The sequence below is a fragment of the Euleptes europaea genome, chromosome 7 (genome assembly GCF_029931775.1).
Source record: "Euleptes europaea isolate rEulEur1 chromosome 7, rEulEur1.hap1, whole genome shotgun sequence".
Taxonomy (NCBI): Eukaryota; Metazoa; Chordata; class Lepidosauria; order Squamata; family Sphaerodactylidae; genus Euleptes; species Euleptes europaea.
This window is the reverse complement of record NC_079318.1, coordinates 29685267-29705220: the sequence shown is the minus strand read 5'-3', so window position 1 is coordinate 29705220 and position 19954 is coordinate 29685267. Positions and strand designations below refer to the sequence as shown.

The 19954-nt window shown below is 42.3% G+C and overlaps 1 protein-coding gene across 1 annotated transcript in view; it reads right to left on the bottom strand.

Annotated features, from left to right (window-relative positions):
* The window catches only part of SDCCAG8 (SHH signaling and ciliogenesis regulator SDCCAG8), a 123360-nt gene that overhangs the window by 55626 nt on the left and 47780 nt on the right, over positions 1-19954 (bottom strand). The window contains exon 13 of the mRNA XM_056853342.1: positions 1557-1684. Within this exon, the coding sequence (XP_056709320.1) occupies positions 1557-1684 (128 nt within the window). The remainder of the gene's footprint in view (positions 1-1556; positions 1685-19954) is intronic.

The following is a 19954-nucleotide window of genomic DNA, read 5'->3' as shown; positions in this document are numbered from 1 at the left end:
CTACATTGAGCACCCACACATACAGGAATTCACTACAACCCACTACTCAAGTCTGACTGTAAACTTCCCCACCATACATAAAAATGTTAAAGTAAACTGGGGATTTATATAATGTCTGCACAAGTTCACTTTGCTCAAAGAAGCCATCTACTTCTTTTTGTGCAAGCAGGACTTATGCCCATACAGCACTACATATTATACGCACACATTGGGGAAAATGTACAATTCTAAATATTTCTTCTCTTTCCTTCTGAATTTATAGCCCTTATATTCAGGCTTTTAAGTCAACTGGCCTTCAGTCACACTTGTCACATCTCAGTGGGTGGATCTCCAAAAGCATTTGTACATGGGGGTATTTATATGATGTTTAGATAAAGCCATTTGTTTTGTTTCCTCTTCCTTTAAAGGAATGCAAAGGGTAAATATTTGTATAACCCATATACATACTTAGAGGATGGGGTTAAAATAAGCAAATAAAATGCTGTAAACGATTCCCTGCATTCCTCGTGTAATCAGCAATATTTGCAGTATGCAAGCATATTTAACTGAAGGACTGCCAACAGTTTAAGACACATCTGGTTTTGAAAATATACGGTGTGTGCATTTTTTCTGTTAATAACGCTACTCACTTTACATATGCACAGTTACTACAGATCTACAGCTCATGGTATATTTCTGATGTGAACCCAAAAAGCAATGGATTAACCCCTGATAAACATAAAACAAACATCATACTCCGATTGACAACAATGCTGTAAGTCCATTTTATTTTCACACTACAAAAGGTAAAGAATGGCAGGTCAGTTGAGCCAGAATATTTGAAACATATCAAGTTCCAATCAAGCTGCCAGCTGCTGCCATATTTATCAATTTAAACTGCACATTTCTGGTTCTCGTAACTACAAAAGATAAAACATCCATCTAGATTTGAGCAGGACAGAATACACAAATTCTAGAAATGTGTGAGGCTGAAAAAGTTAAATAAAGGAACATATTAATTTGGAGCCAGTGAATTACATCCAGCTGCGACAGTGAATTAAGTACCGATTAATGGCTAAAGCTTTTCTCCAGTTTGGATTCTGAAGCAAACTCATTAAGCTTTTAGAGTAGCTATAATGTGTGTACTGTGGGAACTGTTCAATGCTATTCAGGAGACTTTAACTGTAAGCTCAGAGCATTTCCTGCAGAGCTTCTGATGCTATTTTCTTTATATAACATGTGTGCCTGAAAATCCAGCCAAAAACAAGTCCTTTGTTTTTCTACTTTGTTGTGGTCCCTCTCAGCTTTACGTTTCTTGAACACAGGTAAATAAACTCATAATCCAGATGGTGCAACAGATGTGAGAGCAGCACTCTGAAATCAACAGACAGTGGGCAATACTCTCCATTTTCTCTTTTAAACGCTAACTAATATGTAATTCGGAATCTCCGGTGTAGTTAGCATCTGCTCCCTTCGGCCAGCCAAAGGTTACAGGTGTTCCTGATGTCATTTCACAGTAAGGCGTGGGCCGGGCATGTGAGCGAGTGCCCAGCCTCTAATCTTTCCCTACCACCTACCAGTTTTATCATGCTGGGCCTCCATTTGCTGCATCTTCTGTGTCAGCTCCTGCTCTCTCTGCTGGGCCTGGAGGGCTCGGGTCTTCGCCTCATTGCTAAAGCTGTGCTGAATGTTCTCTTTTTCCAACCTACCAAAAAAGAATTAAAAAAAATTAAAGGCTCAGGCAGGATGTGGAGATGTTAAAAGTATATAGAATTAACAGAAGCAAAATAAATGGCATACGAGGTTGGGTCCAACTGCACTTACACCGGTGCCAATATTCAGGTTCAGCATGCCAAAGAAATATTTTCACTCATTTATAAATTGTGTTTGGATATTTTGAGTAGGAAGTGGTGAACAGCAACAACAACAAAAAAAGGAAAAAATTAAGCCCAACCATTTAAAAAAAAAAGAGTAAAATAAAGGTAGCCACATTTTGATAATGCTTTTTTTTTTTTTTAAACAAAACAACCAGTGGAAAGTCACACTAACTGGTTATCCTACAGAAGCAAAAAGTACAGGGAGATTTCAGAGGTGCAGATCCGAAGGCATCAAGGTCACAGATATAGAACCAAACATTCCCTCTAAGAGAAAGGGGGGGAATACAAACACAATGATACTGGTAACTAATATCAAACAATCCATCCTGCTCCACACACAGGCAATCAAAATGTGACAACTGTCACATTGTAACCTTGGTTCCCTAACGACAAAGAGTCCAGCTCAAGTCCCTGCACCAGAAAGCCACTGCTAGGGCTGTTCTGCTTTCCAAGGGCGGCGTGCTTTCTGAATTGTAACTTTTCCCTCGAGTGGCCCCAAGGTCCAAAAAATGCGTCTTTCTCTACAACCAAAAGTGCTCCGCCATTCTCATTAATTCATCAACGCAGCAATGAATGAGGAAACAAGCTAAGCAAATGAGCGAGGAAACAAGCTAAGCAAATGTAACACTACTGAAAGACAACCTGCCTACCATTACTGATCTTCACCACAGTAGACTGATGGATGTGTTCGGAAGTGCACTCCCAGTTCACACAATGTGATGATGAGACCAAGCAGGCATGCCTGTGTTCCTTGTGAAATGAGTATGCGCCCTAGAGTCATCCCAGAATCCTCTGTAATCTACAGGGTTCCATGACAGACAGACAGGCCAACATTCCCGGGACACAGAAAGTTGGCAAACCAACTCTACAGATCTCAAAATTGTATTCAAACTGTAAACAGCAAGATGTAGTCTGGAAGTCAAAAAGCCACCAAAAATCCTGACTCAGTTCAAAAACACTTTGTGGATCTTTTTTTTTTAAATAATTTTTTTATTATTTTCTTCATTTAATACAGGAGGGGAAAAAAGTAATGATTAAAAAAATATAATGACTTTCCCCTACTTCTCTCCCATCCAATAATAAATTGTATGTACTTTTGATTACACATTTTAATCCCTAAAATATAGTAATTAATGTATAATTATCTTATCTTAACTATAGATAATAATATTGAAACTTGATATAATCACTCTACCAAATCTATAATAGAGATTAAAACAAAGAGTATCCTTTAAACGATCTCATTGAAAAATAATTTTCACAATAAATTCTCCACGCCTCCCATTCCCCCCAAAATTGTGCATTATCAGTCTGATTTATCAAAGCTGTAAGTTTTGCCATCTCTGTCAATTCTAACATCTTATTTATCCAGTCATTTTTTGTCGGCAACTCGTTAGTCTTCCATTTAGCTGCATATATAACACGTGCAGCAGTAGTGGCATATATCAAAAAAGTTCGGTGAGTAAAAACAATGTCTGGAATCATACTTAATAGCATCATTTCAGGTGTTTTAGAAATATTTTGTTGTAAAATCCTCCGTATTTCGTTATATATCATCTCCCAAAACTTCTTAGCTTTTTCACAGGCCCACAAAACATGATAAAAGGATCCTATGCCTTTATTACATTTCCAACAGTTTGGTGACATTAAAGGAGATGATTTTGCTAATTTCTTCGGTGTTAAATACCATTTGTACATCATTTTATATACATTTTCCTTTAATAATTGCGAGGATATAAGTTTCAGATCTTTTGTCCATAACCTTTCCCATTTCTGCAAGATTATATATTGTCCCAGCATTTGCGCCCAACTAATCATAGTGGGTTTTATCCTTTCTCATTCACAATAAAGTTCCAGCAGTAATTTATACATCTTGGATATAAGATGATCATTTGTATCCAGTAAAAGTTTTTGTAAAGGTGATTTAGTTCTAAGAAATCCTGTTTTCAGATCTTGTAGATAAGCCGAATGTATTTGATAATACTGGAACCAAGATAATGAGTCTTTAACTTCTTCATAGTCTTTAAGTAAACATGTTGTGCCTTCCCATTTCTAAAGATCCTGATAAGTTAAAAACTGGGCGGGTCGTAATGGGCGTAAAGTTAACATCTCTTGTGATGAAATCCATAATGGTGTTTTTACTTCTAACAATTGTTTATATCTGGTCCATATCCTGTAAAGAGATTATTTAATCATATGTTGTTGAAACGATGCATGCATTTTAACTTTATTATACCACAAATAACCATGCCATCCACTTCTATTGTCATACCCTTTTAAATCCAATAAACGAGTATTTCTTAAATCCATCCAGTCTTTCAGCCATACTAAAGCAGCCGCTTCAGCATATAATTTAAAATTTGGAAATGCAAGTCCACCTCTCTCTTTTGAGCCAATCAAATACTTATATGCAATCCTTGGTTTCTTGCCTTGCCAGATAAAATTCAATAAGTCCTTTTTCCAGGTATCAAAATACTTTACTTGGGATATAATAGGAAGATTCTGAAACAAAAACAATAGTCTTGGTAATATGTTCATTTGTACTGTTGAGATACGTCCTAGTAAAGATAAATTCTTATTAGTCCAAATCATCATATCTCTCTTTATTTCTTCCCATAGTTTAATATAATTGTTAAAGATCATATCCCCATTTTTAGTAGAAATCCATATTCCCAAGTATTTCACTTTAGCCGCTTTCTGCCAATTTGTCAAGGTAGTAAAATGCTGTTGTTCTAAGCCAGAAACATTCTTAAAAATCGTCTGTGTTTTCTCCTGATTAATTTTAAATCCTGAAACTCTACTGTAAGAGTTCAATATCTCTTTCAATTTACTTACAGATCGGTTAGGGTCATCCAAAATCAATAGTAAGTCATCAGCAAACGCCCTCAATTTATACTCCTGTTTACTTATTTTTAGTCCATTTACATCTTTAGATTCTCGAATCATACAACATAGGGACTCCAAAACCAAAATAAACAACAAGGGAGAAAGTGGACATCCTTGTCTCGTCCCTTTTTGTATTATGCAATCTCCTGACATTGATTCATTAACCAATATTTTCGCTTGCTGTTTAGTATATATGGCATCAATAGCTCTTCTAAATTTTTCTCCAGAGTTCATCATTTCCAAAGTCTTTTTCATATAGTCCCAAGATACCATATCAAAGGCTTTCTCCGCATCTAGGAAGACAAAAGCCGCTTTCTGTTGAGGATTCTGTTCATAATACTCCAAATCATCTAAAAGTATCCTTACATTATCCTTAATTTGTCTTCCTGGGACAAAACCTGTTTGGTTCTCGTGTAACAATTCCTTAATCAGTTTTTTGATTCTGGATGATACAACTGAAGCATAGATTTTGTAATCCACATTAAGTAACGAAATAGGTCTATAATTAGTTACTTTTTCAGGGTCTCTTCCAGATTTGTGAATTAGTGAAATAAAAGCATGTGACCATGTTTCTGGTACTATTCCCGTCTCCATTATTGAATTACAAAACATCAAAAAAGGTTTCAACAATTGAGGTTTAAAAGTGCGGTAAAGTAAAGCAGTTATACCGTCTGGTCCTGGAGTTTTATCTATTTTTTTGTTTATTAAATGCATCTTCTAGTTCCTCTAAGGAGATTGGCTCGTCAAGAAGACTCTGTTGGGCTAATGATAATTTTTTAATATTTGTAGAGTTTAAATTTTTTTCCATCTTTTTATTGATATTTCATCTTTTTGATACAACTTAGTATAAAATGAAACAAATTCTTTTTGAATGTCTGCAGTGGTACACACCGGTCCATTTACTGATTGTATCTTAGCTATAATCCGCTTTTGAAAGGAATCCCGAAGTTGAGTTGCCAGAAACTTACCAGGTTTATTAGCCTGTTCAAAATGTCTTTGTTTCGCATATTTCAAATTCTTATTCATTTCTTCAGAAACCGCCATATTCAATTGATGTTTAAGAGCATTTATTTTCTTCAAAACAATGTTTTTTTGATCGTCTTGTAATTCCAAAAGTAAATCCAGTTCAAGTTTTTGTAAATCCCAAAGTATGGTATTAGTCAACTGTAATTGCTGTTTCCGCCATGCCGTATTTTTCTGGATCATGAATCCTCTTAATACCGCTTTAAAAGCATCTCATACTGTATTTAAGGTGGTTTCTCCATTCATATTGATCTCAAAGTAATCCTTAATCAACTTGAACAGGTCCTCTAAAAGTTTCTGGTCTTTCAATAGTTTATCATTCAATTTCTATCTTAATGCCTGTCGATTATTCCACTCAAAAATAATTGGATTATGATCAGAAAAAGTTCTTGGTACAATATGTATCTTACGTAATTGCGTGAAAATAGATTTACTTGCCCAAATCATATCAATCCTAGAATATGAATCATGTCTTGCTGAATAAAAAGTAAATTCTTTAGCTGTTGTATTCATTGTTCTCCAAATATCCTGTAGGCCCAAATCTGCTGTCATCTGAAGAAAGGTCTTTGGAAGGGTTCCTTCTTTTTCACTTTTGGCTTGGGTTTTCTTGTCCAGCAGAGGGGAAGTTATTCCGTTAAAATCTCCCATCAACAAGATTTGATCTTGGGAATATTGAAGCAGAGTCTCATGCAATTGTTCAAAAAATTTAGCTTTCCCCTCATTAGGTGCATAAATTCCCACCACCAATGTTTTCTGACCCATTATTTTTGTCCTAATTATCATTATGCGACCTTCTTCATCTTTATATACCAATTCAGGGCTCAAACTAGCATGAGCATAAACGACTACTCCTTTGGTTTTAGTTTTAGACAACGCTATAAATGCTTGACCCAATAAGTTTCTTTCCAAGTATTTTCTGTCCTTTTTTGAGATGTGAGTTTCCTGTAAACAAATCAGAGTATATTTTTTGTTTTTGTAATAATTTGAAGATCCTTCCTCTTTTTGTCTTTTCATTTAAGCCATTAACATTCCATGACATTACTTTAGCCATGATGATTCTCTAATGTGAAATAAAAGTTTTATAATCTAGTTCCAAAAACACTTTGTGGATCTGACATGGAAATTCTTTAAAGAGGGATTGCTACTATTGGGGGATTCCTGATGTTCCCCCAAATTGCTACTTTTTGAACACAGAGGAATAGTTTGGATACTTCTGAAAAGAAAACGGTACCTCCAGAAAAGGAAACAGAAACATTAGGGTGTGCGCATACTCTGTCACTCGCATAGCTCTCAGCCACAGAAAAGTCCAAGCAAAAGACAATGGAGAAGGAAAAGGATGAGGAAAACAAGTGATAATGCAATAATTACAACATATTTCTATTATTAACATTGGAAATGGACAATGACAGACTGCAGCAGACCTACAAAACAATTTTATCTAGCCACTAATGACCCTACCAAATGTTAATCAAGGAATATTAAAAGGTTAGCATTCACTTTATGTTGCGAAGAGAAACAGCAAGAAGTGTCCATGAGTATTTCTTACTCATGTGGGCACTGGGGAAAGGTAATCTGGTCCCTAAGGGGATATTTTTAGGAAGCATATCTGTTCCTCCCCACCATACCACATACTATCCAAATGTAAATATCCCATATTTGTGAATATTAGTGACTGCTTGTGACAGGAACGTTATTATAACCAGCAAAACTCTGAAAAAGTCACACCAGTGGTTAGAGAATATAGCAGTTCAAGATAATACAAGAAGCTAGATATCCATGTGTTACAGATGAACAGGAAATAAAAGTCTATTTTGCTGCATACAGCAACCTCCGCACAAATGATGAAGCTTCATAATAAACCTAGTGTCATCTGTCTGTTGGATATGGGGCACAAAAATTCAGGCATAAGCGGGGCACTACACAGAAAATTTCACACAAACATAAGAGCAGACTCTCTCTTACTTCGAAAACTCCCCCTCCTCCCACAAGTGATACCATGGACACATATTTAACTATATTTAACTATACTTTTGGTGACTTGAAAATATTTTGTGGGCTCTGGATGGTGTCAGAGGAAAGGGAAACACTGCTCATATCAGCTTTTGTCTTTGCCAGGAGATCAGCTGGTAGTAGGGATGTCTAGAGACAGAAATCACAATGTTGAAGAACAAATGGGAGCCCCTGCATAATACAGGGTGAGTTTGAGCATCACTGTGCATGTGGGAGTTTTCTGCAAAGGTAGCTGTTAGACAGAGGGGAGCAGACGTATGCACTGCATAAGGAATCTTTTATTATTAGGTGCCACGGGGGCTCACAAAAAGAACCCAGGTGACCCGCTCCAGAGCCTCACTCCATGCATGCTCAGTTCCTGCTTTCAGGGAGAGCTATTGGGCCAATCTCTTCTGCACCACAGTACTTTCCTCAAGATGGCCAGCAGCATACCCTATCTTAACAGATCCAACAATAGCTGCAGGAACATCTGTCTGAAGGGTCCCATAATACAGAGCCTGAATCGGAGAAGAGCTTGGCTCAGTGTTAGAGCATCTGCTTGGCATGCAGAAGGTCCCAGGTTCAATCCCCGGCATCTCCACTTAAAGGGACTAGGCCAGTAGGTGATGTGAAAGACCCCTGCCTGAGACCCTGGCGAGCCGTTGCCAGTGTGAGTAGACTATACTGACTTTGATGGACCACGGGTCTGATTCAGTAATAAGGCAGCTTCATGTGGAGTCATAAAACTACTTTACCCTTCAGTCTGAGCAACTTATCAGTAGTGTGAAAGCCGTACTCTCAAAATCAGGGCTCCACCACCTTTTTGAGCACATCTGGAATTCTGACACAGCACAATGGATGCCGCAATAAAACGGCTGCCACAAAATGGCTGCTGCAGGAGGTGAAGCCAGCCACAAAATGATTGCCACAGTTTATCCTCAGTAAGAAAGTGTAGATCCTTGCACTGTGGTGGCAGCTGCCGCCAAAGCAGCATTTTAAAAATCCGCATAGCCAATCAAATCTCCAATAGTCAATCAGAAGTCTCGCTGGGCAAAAGTGCTAGCTGGTCCCACCCACTTCCTAAAAACACTTGGTATCAAAAAAGATGTTGGAGGGTGCCATGGCGCCCACAAGCACCATGTTGGGGACCCCTGCTAAAGATTCTGCTAGGATTTTGGTTGCGGAAAGTGCCAAAAGAATGCGCCCTGCAGTAGATGACCACATCCACAAAGGAGGACAGAGCTGGGTTAGCAAAAGGAATACGAATGGAAGATTCTTCACATCAACCAATTTTGACTTCATGATTTGCATCTACATTGGACTTTTTATGTACTCTGACCTCTTACCTTATCTTGGTCATACTTATAACGCTTGTTTTCAGTACAGAGCCAAGCATGGTATGGCCCTGGTTCTTCTCCAGTTCTGAGCTGGAAGACTCTTCCTCACTTGTACTCACCCACCTTTTGCAGTTGCTTAAGAGGGAGCAGCATGATGGCCTGTCTGTCTCTACAGCTAGGACCACTGTGGCAGGGCATAGCCCCCATGCTGGGGAGGGGGGGGTGACTATCCTGTCACCACCTGCCCAGGCTACTCCCTATTCCAGAGGTTTCTTGGGCAGCCGCCACGGTGGCAAGTGAGCTGGCTGTGCAGAAAATGCAGTCACAGTAACACTGCTCTTTCTTCCCCCCTTCTTTTGGGGGGTTGAGAGAAGATGGTGGTCATTATTTTATTTTAAAATGTGTATGCTGCCTCTACAAGAACATGCCCATAGCTTACAAAATAAAATTATTTTTTGCTTTCCAGTCCACCCATCAGGACCTGGGGAGAGGAGTAGGAAGCAATTCCCCCCCCCCCTGAATGTGCAGCCCACTTCTGCTTCTTTGCTGCTTCCTCTACCACCTCCAGCAACACCTGATGCAGCCTCAGCCAAATAGGCGGGGAGCAGAAACAGCAAGTCCGTCTCCCTTTCTAGTTTCACTGAGCCTGAGGGCAGCTGCCAGAACACGCATCCCCCCTTTGTTGATGTGGTGGATTGAACTGTGTGGCTGTGGGGGGGGGCATGCTCCTCAGTGATGCTGGGGCCCCATCCTCAAATTTTGCTCAGGGCCCCAGAATCACTCAGACTACCCCTGTGGCTGGGAGGAAGAGGAGGAGATGAACTCCACATTTTCCCTGATACACTGAATGCTGAGGCACCCTAAAGGAAATATATATATTGAGAAGGAGGAACTGGGCACTAAGGAGGAGACATCATAGCAAGTTAGAACAAAACACACCTCCTTGCCATCATTTTTCTCTGTGGCAGCACTGCCATCCAATACTGATGAAGTCAGAGAAAGGGAGAGTGCACAAAAGTCAGCAGGTTTGGGGCTCATGAAGAAGATGCAGTAATTCCAAACTGGGAGGAGGGATTACTAGAGTTTTCCATGTCACTCATAATTTTCTGGTTTCTATCCAGGTCAGCCCTGGAGAAGTTTATCCATCACCAGTTCACCAGATGAGCCTTTGAGTCTTTTTGTGCAATGCTATTGTGTGTATTCGTATCTGAACTCCCATCAACTGGATCATGTTACTTTGCAGCTTTGTGCATTATGAAGAGTTTTGATTTACTCTGCTCATGCAGTTCATTTACCCCACACCCTAACCTAGCTGACTGGATTGTTGTGAGGATAAAATGGAGAAGAGGAGAACAACGTAAGCCACTTTGGGTCCCCATTGGGGAGAAAGGATAGGTTATAAATGAAGCAAATAAATAAACTGTATTCAGGACCAGACATTTTTGTTTGACTTAAACAGGCCATCTCATTGCAAAAAGCTATTCGACTGTGGAATGTACCAATAATTTTCATCATCATATCTAATTCTGATCGATACTGTATACATTAAAAAAAAAATCCAAACAAGAATTTTTCTATAAACCTGGGGGAAGCCCAGCAAGAACCACAGTACCAATGTCTGCTTCTTAAAGAGGAGACTACACTGTAAGTTCCTGACAGCCATTTGTGTGTGGGATGGTGCTAGGCAACCCATAACCAACATGGTCAAGGATTCCATACCTCAGTGTCAGTGTGGAAATGGGAGGAGAGAGACAGACTTTAAAAAGTAAAGGATAGGAGGTAATGAAAGTAAAGCTGGAAGGAGAAGGAGCAGAAGAGCAAAAGGAAAAGCTCAAGATGGGAAGGGGAACAGAAATAGGTGGGTGCGGGAGGGAGGGAGGAAGGAAGGAAGGAAGCAAAGGCTAACAGGGTAGAAAACAGAAAAAAAGGTAGATAGGAAGGCAGAGAGATCCACTGTGAGGTTCTCCAGCCAACCTCGGCCAATCCCAAAAAGTCACTCGCTCAGACAGGCAGGTCTAAAGCAGGTAAACGTTTATTCAGGAGCTGCAGGTACAGCATACGCAATCCACAGATTCAAAGCTGCTAATGACCATCCATACTACAAAGCATAACTTTAAACACAAAGCAACCCCAGGTGCAAGATCAAGCAGGCCTGGGAATTGGGAGATAACAGTGCCTGGTGGGAAGCAGGGAGTGAGCAAGCGATAATACTGAAGTTGCCTGCTTGCGACTCAAGGTCAGAGCAGGGCGGGGGGGAAGGCAGGGAGCGGGGACAGTTTGAACAGCTCAGGGAAACAAAACCGAAAGATGCTCTTGAACAGAACTGGGCCTAACTCATGTCAGGAGTCAAGAGCCTGCCTGGACCGCACGACTCCTGACATTCACAGACATTTACAGGAGGAGGCAAAAAGGCAAAGCAAGAAGGAGAGTGAGAAAGAGGGGGAATGAGACCCCCTCTAAATACTAATGGATCCCTCAGAAAAGGACAAATTCCATCCTCCTCTATCTGTGAGTCCAAGAGGATATCCCAATAAGGCTCAATCAAGCCACATAATAATAAAGCCGTTTTGATCCATGGTTTGGAACCCAAACCAGCTTACAAGAGAATACAATCTTTTCTCTTCTTCCTTCCTTTTTGGTACAGAATAGGGTCTCCATTTAGTCGACATTTCATCATGCAGTCTACTACATGCTATGGGAAGCTCCTACATGGATGTATCTTCAGTGAACACTTCTCCCCAGGGGTTCATGCACAAATCATGCAGGGGTAGTATATGGGAACAGCACTGGAAAGGACCAGGTTAGTCAGAAGTACATATGGGAAATGCAACAGGTATCCCACATAGCAGATCACAGTCGGAGTGCCATGAACCTGGTCAAAATAGACGGGTAAATACCATATTTTTCGCTCCATAAGACGCACTTTTTTCCTCCTCAAACGTGAGGGGAAATGTCTGTGCGTCTTATGGAGTGAACGTGTGTGTGTGTGTGTTAACTGAAGCCCTGGCCGCGCCAGGCCGACGCTCAGTTGGCCGGAGGGGGTTCCGCGCCCTGCCCACTCCTGCGCCTGCTCACTGCCTCTGATGCGGCTCCCGGTTCCAGCCCGGTGGCCGACCTGAGGGTCTCTGCCCGTTTCCCCTCCTGGCTGGTGTCCTGCGGAGGAGAGAGAGGGAGCGGATAAGCCTGCGTCCTGCCGCCCCGGCCTCCCCCAGGCCCCGGTGTCAGCCTTCCCCTTATCTTCCCTCACTTCCCCGTTTGTGCCGGGTGAGACTGGGCGGCTTCCGCGGAGGGGAGAGAGGCATCCGCGCTATGTCCCGAAGCGGAACCCAGAGCCGGCGGGGGTGGGCTTTTATTTTGACACGGTGGTGGCGGCGGTGGCGCCTGCCCAGAGCGGCGCCCTCCTCCTTGTCGTCTGCGGGGCCGGAGTGCTCCCCGTCCCCCTTCCCCCAATGAGCAGTGGGCAGCGGCGGGTGGCGGCAGGCGCTGCCCGGTGGCACCAGCGTCAGCGCAGGGCGAGGCTCGGAGGGGTGGTGCCGGAGCCTCGCTCGACCTGTCCACGGCAAGTGAAAGCGAAAGCGCTGCCCCCACCCACCTTCGCCCACCCGCCATGGGCCAGCCCCGCAGCAGCGGCAGCTGCCTCCCCTGAGCAGGTAAGCATGGCGTGGGCGGGCGGCTGCATGGCCACCAGGGCATTGTTCAAGCCACTGTGCCCATGTGCCAGGCGACGCCCCCCCCGGTCGGCCGGGGCTGTCATGGCAGGCGGGCCTGGGCCCGTGCTGGGTGGCCTGGGCAGCTAGGCCTTCCTGCTACCACGGCGCGCGGCTCCTGTTGCTGCAGGCCCAGGGAGAGAGGGGGGGGGCGGTCGGCGGGCGCTGCCTTTGGCAGGGCCTCCTGCTGGCACGACTCCTCCTGCTACTCATGGGCCCGTGGCGGTGGGGCTGAGCTCCGTGGGCTGCCTCGGCACGTCTGGGTCTGGGACTCAGCCGGGTGGTGGGGGTCGTGCGGCACCGGGGTTTCTTGCTGCCCCTGACCCGCCAAGTCGCGGCGGATGGGTGCCCCTGCTTTGCACAGAGGCCAGCGACCCCCTTCTCTCTGTGGTGGGATAACAAGTGCAGCCTGGCAGCCCCCCCAAGCCCTCCAGGTGGGGCTGCTCCTGTCTTCGGACGGGCCAGGGGGCTGGTGCTGTGGGGGGTTTTTTTTGACCCTGCCCTGGGGGATGTGAGCGGAAGGCCGGTGCTTGTTCAGCTGAAACCAGGGAAGGGGTGGCTCCTGGTCTTAGTCTCTGGTTATTGAAGGCTGAAGCTCCCCACCTGCCTCTGCCAACTGTTCCTAGCCCATAAGCAGCTGCAAGGAAAACAACACTCTCATTCCCTTATCCCAAATTCTCCTTGCTTGGTCACCTGGGATGCTTCTTCCTTGTTGCAGGTGAGCAGGTGCTGGGAGCTGCTGGCTTCCACTGGCTAGGGCTGCCTCTGTCCATTCACACTTGTGCCTTTCTAGACCCTAGAAGTCGAGGCTATGTCGTTTCCTACCCTCAGACATTTTCTCTCACTTTCCCTGTTTAGCTCAAGGCAGCACGGTCCTCATGTTTACTTTAAAGAAAAGCCCTCTGACTTAAAGGGTTTTTTGCTTCTTGGATACGCGCAGGATTGCAGCCTAAGAGCGCTCGGTCTCAGAACGCATGGCGCAGGAATCAGTGGGGCTTCTTGCAGCTCTTTGCCTGTCGCATCCCATTTCTCCCGTTCTCTGTGCGGCTCTTGGTGGCTGACTGTGCCTCGAGGCTTCGTCTCACCAGAAGAGGAAGGCCCAAACACACTAGCAGGTCAACTGGTGGCGGGGGGGGGGGCTGTCTTTCCCAGGGGGCAACTGTGAGAGGGGCATCCTGGAATCTCTTCCCAGGTCGGAAAGGTTGCTGGGTGTCACTCTCAGACTGTGCGGTGCAGCTGCTTGGAACCACAAAATGTCCTCATCTGGCCCTGACTGTGGCCACCCTGAGTAGGAGGGTGCCCATCCTGCCTTCATGGCCCTTCTTAGGTGGGGCCTGCCCCTTCGGCTCCTGGAGCTTCCCCTCTTCTGGCCTTGTCAGGCCCCACTCTTTCCTGCTGCCTGGTTTTTATAAGTGGATCATGGTGAGTTTTCTGCCTTGCGGTCTCCCAGGGCTCTACCGGGATGCTGGCAGGCACATCGCCGGCACGGTTATGCTCTGTAGCAGGCAGAAAATGTCACAGGCACAGCTGCCACAACCTCCAGACTCTTCCTAGGAAGTTGGACACCTGGGACAGCGGGCATCCCGCGGCCACCGTTTTCCAAACCTGTGGCTGAGGCTGGAGGGCCAAGTACCCTCACAAGGGAATCAAGGTGGGCCGAGTCTGGCCGGCTTTGGTTTGGGCCCCGCTTCTCCCTGTCTCCAGCTCCTTGGGGTTTTCTGCCCCTTGATGGCTGGCCTTGGTTGGGCTGGGAGCAGGGAGCTTCTGTCTCTGGCCCACCCGCGGGGGCTGGGCTCCCATCCTTCCTGGCAGCCTCCGCTTACTTGGCCCTGGTTCTGCCGGGCTGCTCTTCCGCTTTGTTCCTAAGGTTACCTTGGGCTTGATTTCTGTTGTGGGTTGCAGGGAAGGTGGTTCAGGCTACAGCCTCTGCCGCTTGGCCTTCTGTGGTTCGTTACTGAACAGCTTGGAGGGCTTTAAGAGGGGAGTGGACATATTCATGGAGGAGAGGGGTATTCATGGCTGTTAGTTAGAATGGATACTAGTCATGCTGCATACCTATTCTCTCTAGTATCAGAGGAGCATGCCTATTATTTTGGGTGCGGTGGAACACAGGCAGGATGGTGCTGCTGCACTCGTCTTGTTTGAGGGCTTCCTAGAGGCACCTGGTTGGCCACTGTATGAACAGACTGCTGGACTCGATGGGCCTTGGTCTGATCCAGCAGGGCCTTTCTTATGTTCTTATGATCCCTGCCAGAGGGTCCATCGCAGGACACAGAATATATTTTTTCTTGTTTTTCTCCTCTAAAAACTAGGTGCGTCTTATGGTCAGGTGCGTCTTATGGAGCGAAAAATACGGTAAATGTGGACTCTCCCCCAGCTTATCTGCTATCTTCCCACAGTTATGGCAACAGGGGAAAGACTGGAACAGGAAATAGGAGACTTACTGTGCCATCCTGAACAGAGTTACACCTTTCTAAATCCATAAAGTCAGAGGGTCTTAGAAGGGCGTAACTGTGTTTAGGGAGCAGTCCTAGGCAAGTCTACTCAGAAGTAAGTGCCATGTTATTCAATTTGGGCTTTCTCCTAGAAAAATGTCTTTAGGATTGCAGCCACAACATGTAAACTTGATTCCAAGTTCCCCTCTGGCACAACCCTGGTTGAAAAATATTATCTAAATAGGGTCCAATGATAGGAACTATTCTATAAAAAACGCATCATGAACACATATTTCTTCCAAAGCCTTAGTATTTAAATAGGATAGAATATAATTTATTCCTTTGCTTTAAAAATCTTAAATCAAAAGCCATTGCTATTTACTTGCCGGCCTCTAAATTAACATCCCTAATACACAACCCAGCCAAGTTAATCACTTTTAAAATCTCATTTATTTTAATGAGAGAGTTAAGTATGTGCTTAGATTTCTCCCTTTGAAATCAATGGGACTTAAAAGTGATGCAACTTTATTTGGTTCACAGAAAATGTAAAGAACTAAACACTCAAACAATTACCATTTAAGTTACTACTACTTTTATACAGTATTGGCTATTACAAATGCAGCTGAAAGACACCTACATTAATACATTATTTATGTAAATATCCTAACATTATCATCATTAACCTTTATTGGCATGCCAGAATACAAAAATAAAACAACAATATACCTCCAAAGGACAATAAATATCCTAACATGAAAATGGCTTTTATAAAGGCTATTCAATTGTTAGTGAACACATGGATTTATACCTTATCACAAATGGCAGGTGCAACATTAACAGAACAGCTATACTCCTACACAAAGTTTAGGGCTATTAATCCCCACTGACAGTCCAAACTGTTAATTTACATCATCAAAATGTAACATTTTGTAATCTACTGTTGATGCAGACATCTTTTCAAACATCTCACTGAAATTTGGGATTGAAGCTTTGATGCACAAAATTAGGTCACAATCAATAAAGCCCCTAACGTTGCTAAACAGAAACTGACTTTGGAACCCGATTTTTTTTTTTTAAATTATCTGCCATGCAGCTTAAATGGCTGCTTTTTGGATGGAGGTGACAGAGGCTGGGGAGGGGTGGGGTGGGGAGAAGGGGACAGTAAAAAAAAAACCATCATGGGGCATATCAGCCAGTTATCTGGGTTGGGATTTTTTCTTAGCAGCTCCTCAAATATTTATTGTAACAGGAAAGTACTTAAAGAGCTGAGAATTATCCTCAAATGTCACTCAAGAGAACCACCATATTTAATCCCATACCTCACACAAACATTTCTCATGTAATTGGCCTGAGCAACAATATAATGGTGCACAATTGCATGGGGTCCTACCAGCATTCTGCTCACTCTCTCACAATTCCCCTCCTTATTGCTGCCACCACCCCATGCAGCTTTTGTCCAAATGGGAGCCACAATCCCCAGCCTAGCCCTTTCCGTGGTCAATAGGGGCCCTCTCCTCCACTACAAGGGTCAGTGGAAAACCTGGTAGGATATTTCATTTATTTCACAGAAGACTAGGTCTGGAGGGAATGGGATGGTTGGACGTCTTGTGTATTTTGTCAAAATGTGACATTTCATCACACAAAGGGGGGGAACTGAGCTGTAGCTAATATCGAAGTCTTATCTCGCTATCTCCTTGATTTGGCTTGCATGCACCACAACATTTTCCTAATCATAACTTTTGTGTGTTAACATTACAAAAAAAATTGACAGACAAAGCAATATCCTTGTCAATTTTAAAAGTGTTTTAAACACTTTATGTTATTTAGAGCAATGGATGAATGGATTTTAATAGCAACTTTCCAACTAAACTCACAATTACTGTCATTACGCTAAGTGCTCGATATCCCACTGTGCGGTTTTGCTTTCTGCTTTTTTACCTTCTTCCGTGCACACTTTTAGCCACTGATTGTGCAGCCTTTCAGTGTTTTCTGCCTTTTCCTTTAAATAAACTGGCTCTGGCTCCTTCCATCTGGTTCCCCTTCCGTCAGCAACCCTGCACCTGTTCACACCTCCTCTCCTGTTGGATTCCACTGAACATTTCCTCCTCTGCCAGGGCTATTCTGGCACTCACAACCTTTCTGTCATTCAATCCATCTGTCAGAAGTGAACTTTGTTTACCGCAAGCTTCTGCTTTCTTCTTCAAGATGCAAAGCCCCTCAAGGTCATTGTCAAAAGAACTGTCGGCACAGATTTAATCCTTTGCAAAAGACAAAGCTGGACAGTTATCCATTTGTGAGAATTAAATTTGGTATGGGGGAAGACAACAGGGAGACTAAATGTCCTATTTCATGATAATTGTAACTTTCTGCAGAATTTCCATTTATTCCTGTATGTCTTTCTATAAAACCTTGTACAGTAATTTTTACCCACTTAGTAAATGTACAAAGGAAAAAAAGAGAAATCTTGATCCTGCACACACACACACACACAAAAAAAAAATGTTCAGCATTAAGGGAAAATATCACTCATCACCTCTGAGAGTTAAGGCAAAATAATGAAATAAACTGGACAGGAAAGAAAAAAATTATCAGGGGCCTGAATGGGCTCATGATGAAATTTCAACTCTAGAACATTTTCTTAGAATAGTTTCTTTGAACGACATCACAATTATATCACAGCCCTTACTAACCTCCAAATACAGTATCACATTTTTCAAACAAACACTTTGCCACCGAAGGTTTTCCTTAAAATAATTATCACTCATTTTGGCTGTGCGATTATCCATACAGCTATTCAAATGACTTCTGCAAGTAAACGGAAAGAGCCGTGAAGCTACTTTGATACATTTCATACTGTCAACAGGACCTATTGTGTGGAACTATTCAGGCATGCATCTGCTTTTCATAAATTGGTTCGGTTAGCCACAACTACTGAATTATTAACAAGTCTCTTAAACTGTTTTACTCATCTGGAATAAGGAACATTTGAGAAAACTACATTTTCTTGAGGTAGCTCACTTTATCAAAGTAAAAATGTGCCAAAAGATAAAGAGAAACATCTTCACTTTGTAAGTTTTAATTTTTTTTAACCCACATAGTATTAAAAAATCAAGTTGCAGACATCTAAGCAATAAAACAATTTCCCTTGTATGCCATAACTTTGCTCCTTAAATTATGTAAACAATAAAAGCCTATTAAATCCAGGGTATTGCTTTTAAGGTATTCTTTATGGGAAACTAGTGTTTTTTTTGTTTGTTTGTTTTTGTCTTTTGCAACCCCATATAATATAAAGTCAAAGGAATATGACAGACCTTGGTATTCTAGTAATGTTTAATATCTTCCATATACAAATAACAGCATCTAGCCTTTCTTGCAAGTTAAACGTATGAGCAACGCGCAACATGGGAATGACCATAGTCAGGACTAGAAGTCATAGACCAGCTGCACTTTTGTAAAATGCTCACACGCTACAGAAACGAAGTCGTGGGACAGTTCATGGCAGCATGATTGCCACATCTATAAAATGCATCTATTGAGCAGGAAAGACGTCGGCCCCCTGTCATAACTGAATAGACCAGAGACAGAAGAGAGTTACCAGATGGGAAGATATAAGTAATCACGCATTTGCTCTTTTTCTATTCATTTCTCTCTCTGAAACAACCAGGCTAGATCCGCAGTACAGTGAGAATGGTTTTGAAGAGCATCTTCCTTTAGGACTCTTATTTTAACGTAAGGAAATATATAGGTAGATGCCCCCCCCCCCCACAAACCTAATAATTTCAAGATATAATATCAACCCTTCAGTCATTCAAAAAAAATGATAATTTATTTACTGACTACAAGAAAGAGTCTCTTTCGGTCTAGTATCTTAACCTTTGCCAGAACAAAACTTCCTGAGACGGCTTCATAAAGAAAGAATCAAAATATTTCCCTTCTCTGTAGTGACGTGAGCTGTTCATAGACAAGATAATTTAAAATTCTATCTCACAAAAGTATATTTACATTTTTGCCCTATTTTAAATGAAAGATAAATTTGTCAAAGAAAACTAGTGCAGGAAACCATAGCACACTACTCAGAATATTTTTCTAATGTCAAAACCTTAAGATGTATCTGATATACTGATGAAAATAGTTTCTAATGAAAAGGCGAATAATCATCTTCCACGTAATAAATGAGGACACATTTGTTAGGAAGAAGGTCACGTATATTACAATAGACATGGAAGCAACAGATATCCCTGAAGCACCTGCATTATAAATAGTGCAAACAAAATGTTTTATAAAATCAGATACATTTAAAAATCCATGGGGGAGGGGTTTAGAAACCTGTTGGAGCACAAAAGTTAAATTTCTTACTATAAAATCCCTTGTCTCCTTCAAGAAATTAAAAGCTAAAATCTATAGCAAGATGTCCACATTCTGTGAAACTGTTACATTTCAGAACATATTTCTCTCTCATTTCATTAATAATGTAAAAAATACTGTGATCTTAAACAGTATATATTGTTTAAAAACAAACACCAAACATTAGGCAATAATAAGCCAGCACAGTTTATAAAGTACACTTTTGCAATAATTTCTAAGTTACTGCCAGAAATCAAGGCAGCCAGTTTATTCCTAATCATTCTATATTTGTCATCATAACGCAACGTATGGTCTCAGTGATAGCAGGTAAAAATATTTCATCTTCCATAATAATCCAGAGCAGCTCATCTATAATG